Here is a 3,111-nt window from a genome sequence, read left to right as displayed (position 1 = left end):
AAAATCGAATTTGTTTCATATACCATTTTATAAAAATAACTACAGTTCCGCATCTTTTTTTCCTAGAGCCCTCTCATTATGTAACGTTATAGCTGATCACATAGATTGCTTTTTTATGTCACGAGATTTTTTCAAACAAAATGTATATATAGGTTTAAATCTAGTACTAAATTAAATATTGTGTTCTTATTATAAGATAAATGTATTATTAGATTAAATTTTTGAAAATTGTTGTATTTCGTTTGCAAAATTCATAATATTATATAATATTAAACTAATTATTTGTTTTTAATTGATTTATGTCTTACACTATTTAATTATTAATTATTGATAACACATTTTATTGTATTCATAATTTATTCTATATTATTATTATTATCATTATTACCTATTTGTTGTTGACTCATAATTGTCATGTAAACTTTATACTTATTGTATTATAAATATTACTAAAGGGTACCTACCCGTTAAAATATATATAAATAAATAAAAAAATTGCCTTAAAACCTTAAAACAAATCTAAAATTGATCTTATTAAGTTTAATTAGGATTTTAAAGACAGTCTTATAATATTTTAGGTTTTTGCAATCATTCTTTCAACATATATTAAAAAAATTACTGATATAGATAAATTAATTTATAATATATAGAAAAATTGCCAAAAATCTTAATTATTTTAGTTCCCAGCCCTGCATGAAACAAAAACAAATATAGATATTTACCTATGGTCCACACTAACATCAATCACATAATTATTATAACTTTTCATACTTTGTCTCAGAATAAAACTTCCATGTTTTTTAGTAGTTTTCTTTTTTAAAATAGAAGCCGATTTCAAAATACTTTAAATAAATAATTTCATTAAATTATGGTTAAATGTAAAGTGATTGCTTTTTAACTTACCTGATTGGTCCATGACAACGAATTGATTTAAGTTTACTTAAAGTTGGAGTATTTGTAGAAGCACACAAATCAAAATTCCAGTTTACCATTAAACGATAATAACCATTCAGTAATGTTATAAAAGAAAACATTGTATTAGTATCAGGAAACTTTAAATGTATTGGAATACCAGTTTTACGAGAAATTTCCACAGTACCATTATCAGTAGTTGACAAAAAGCACAAATCCACAATTGATGCTAAGTGTACCCACTAAAAAGTTAATGTAATATCGATAAAAAATATTATACTGACATTTATTTTAAAATATTCTATATTACATTTTTATTAAATTAATTATAAATAAAATTGGATGGTTCTATGTTCATAAAAGTTAATCATACAAACCTCTTTCCTGTTTTCAGTACACATCCTTATCCCAGGCATTTTAGAAAAAAATGGATTTATTCTAAGTGTTACATTAACTGAACTACCATTTTCATTATATAATGCAATATACTCTTCTTCTAAATAATCTGGAGCAATAGAGTTAAACTGTTCTAAATAGCTATCTTTTATAATGTCCACATAATGAGCATCTACACTATTATTATTAATAATTTTTTTTAATGTTTCTTGGACAGGTTTTTTTAAGAAAAACATATGTTGTTTAACTACTTCCTTTGGCATAAACTGTTTGTAATTCTGCTCTACATTTTCTCTAGTTTTGTCTTCTTCCAATATTGCTCTATACATATCAGCAACACCAAGTCCAATCAATTCTCGCTTGTATGTACTATAACATAACCCTGTTACTTTGCTTTTAAGTAAATCTGACTTCACTTGATAAAAATAAAAATTATGAGCATTTCGATCAATTGATTTAAGACGTTTAATATCAAGCATTTTATATCGTAATTTATACTCATATACATGATGTTCACATTTAGCATATAATATAAAAAGTGATGGACTAAGCCATAGGTTTTCATTTGAAGTGTTAAGAATTCTTAAAGCAAACAAGTGTCGTGCAACAGGTCCAATATTTAATAATTTAGAAATTTCAATAGTTACATCTTCAACAGTAGTATTAATAGTCACAGGTAATTCATAAGGTGATATCCGAATAGCTGTGTGAACTTTTATAGATATTGATGAGTCCATTGTCAATTGAAAATGTTTATAAGAAAAAGAAAAAAGGTTAAAAAGAATTAATTAAACTATGAACACATGTTTTTCTTAGAATTGTCTCTATAACAATAAAATTTCTATCAGTAGTAAGCTTGAACATGACATTACAGCCAAGAAACGCACATTACGTACACTCGGTTACTAGGAACAACAAGTCGTTCCTGTGATAAGAACACGGGAATTCAATATTGTCTGGCGTATTTTAATTAGTAAATAAAAATTGATATATTTAATATAATTATAAATTTATTCATACATAGACAAAACCAGAAGTTAACAGAGATAACAGAACTGAGGTTTAATGTTGGTAATATTATATTATTGTAAATACGGTACATAGAGTAATTACTCTATGATACAGTACAAGTTCTTATCATTTTTTTCAGTAACTGTTAAAAAATTAATTTAAAGTGATAAATATTTAATAATAAATATGAAATTTTAAATAAAAATTTTATTTATATAATTAAATTTTTTAATAATTCGAAATCATAATTATCTTTTTCAATTTCTTAAAAAACAACATGATGTCTCGTAGAAACAAAATGAAGTCTGTAGAAAGCTTAGTTTGCTTAGTTAGAGCAGTTGAAAATCAGTATACAACTATTGATTTACAAAATGAAACATGTGTTCACGGTTTTGTTAAAAATGTTGATTAGTATGTTTAAAAATATTTATAGTCTTATAATTATGTTTAAAAATTGAAATACCTGTTTAATTTTCAGTAATATGAATATAACCATGTCTGATGTTACCTTAACTGATCCTAACAATAAGAGGTATTATTGTGATAACTTTTACTTAAAATCAAGACTAATACGTTATGTCCATTTACCTCCAAATGTAAGTATTGTGTTTTACTAAATAAAATTTAAGAATAATTTTTTAAATTTTAAGTTATCAAAAAAAAAAAAAACCCAGCACAGGGGGGTCGCGGCACAGTTGTGACGTGGTATAGTTGGATCAAGTATAATGATATCTGACAGTGATTAAAATCACTATCAAAAATAAACGCTTCGATGCAAATCTTTAGATAGTG

The 3,111-nt window shown here is 24.7% G+C and overlaps 2 protein-coding genes across 2 annotated transcripts in view; one reads left to right on the top strand and one right to left on the bottom strand.

The window, feature by feature from the left end:
- LOC126900421 (tyrosine-protein kinase hopscotch) overlaps nucleotides 1-2,347 on the bottom strand; it is an 11,382-nt gene extending 9,035 nt beyond the window's left edge. Inside the window, exons 1-3 of the mRNA XM_050676123.1 lie at nucleotides 1,290-2,347; nucleotides 904-1,154; nucleotides 723-842 (exon numbers count right to left, since the gene is read on the bottom strand). Of these exons, the coding sequence (XP_050532080.1) occupies nucleotides 723-842; nucleotides 904-1,154; nucleotides 1,290-2,045 (1,127 nt within the window). The 5' untranslated portion in view covers nucleotides 2,046-2,347. The remainder of the gene's footprint in view (nucleotides 1-722; nucleotides 843-903; nucleotides 1,155-1,289) is intronic.
- A 119-nt stretch (nucleotides 2,348-2,466) lies between these two features.
- The window catches only part of LOC126900436 (U6 snRNA-associated Sm-like protein LSm2), a 7,830-nt gene continuing 7,185 nt past the window's right edge, over nucleotides 2,467-3,111 (top strand). Inside the window, exons 1-2 of the mRNA XM_050676148.1 lie at nucleotides 2,467-2,730; nucleotides 2,798-2,915. Of these exons, the coding sequence (XP_050532105.1) occupies nucleotides 2,597-2,730; nucleotides 2,798-2,915 (252 nt within the window). The 5' untranslated portion in view covers nucleotides 2,467-2,596. The remainder of the gene's footprint in view (nucleotides 2,731-2,797; nucleotides 2,916-3,111) is intronic.

This window comes from Daktulosphaira vitifoliae, unplaced genomic scaffold (genome assembly GCF_025091365.1).
Source record: "Daktulosphaira vitifoliae isolate Bord-2020 unplaced genomic scaffold, ASM2509136v1 Scaffold_3, whole genome shotgun sequence".
Lineage (NCBI taxonomy): Eukaryota > Metazoa > Arthropoda > Insecta > Hemiptera > Phylloxeridae > Daktulosphaira > Daktulosphaira vitifoliae.
Note: the sequence above shows the minus strand (reverse complement) of the source record. Positions and strands in the feature narration are given on the sequence as shown.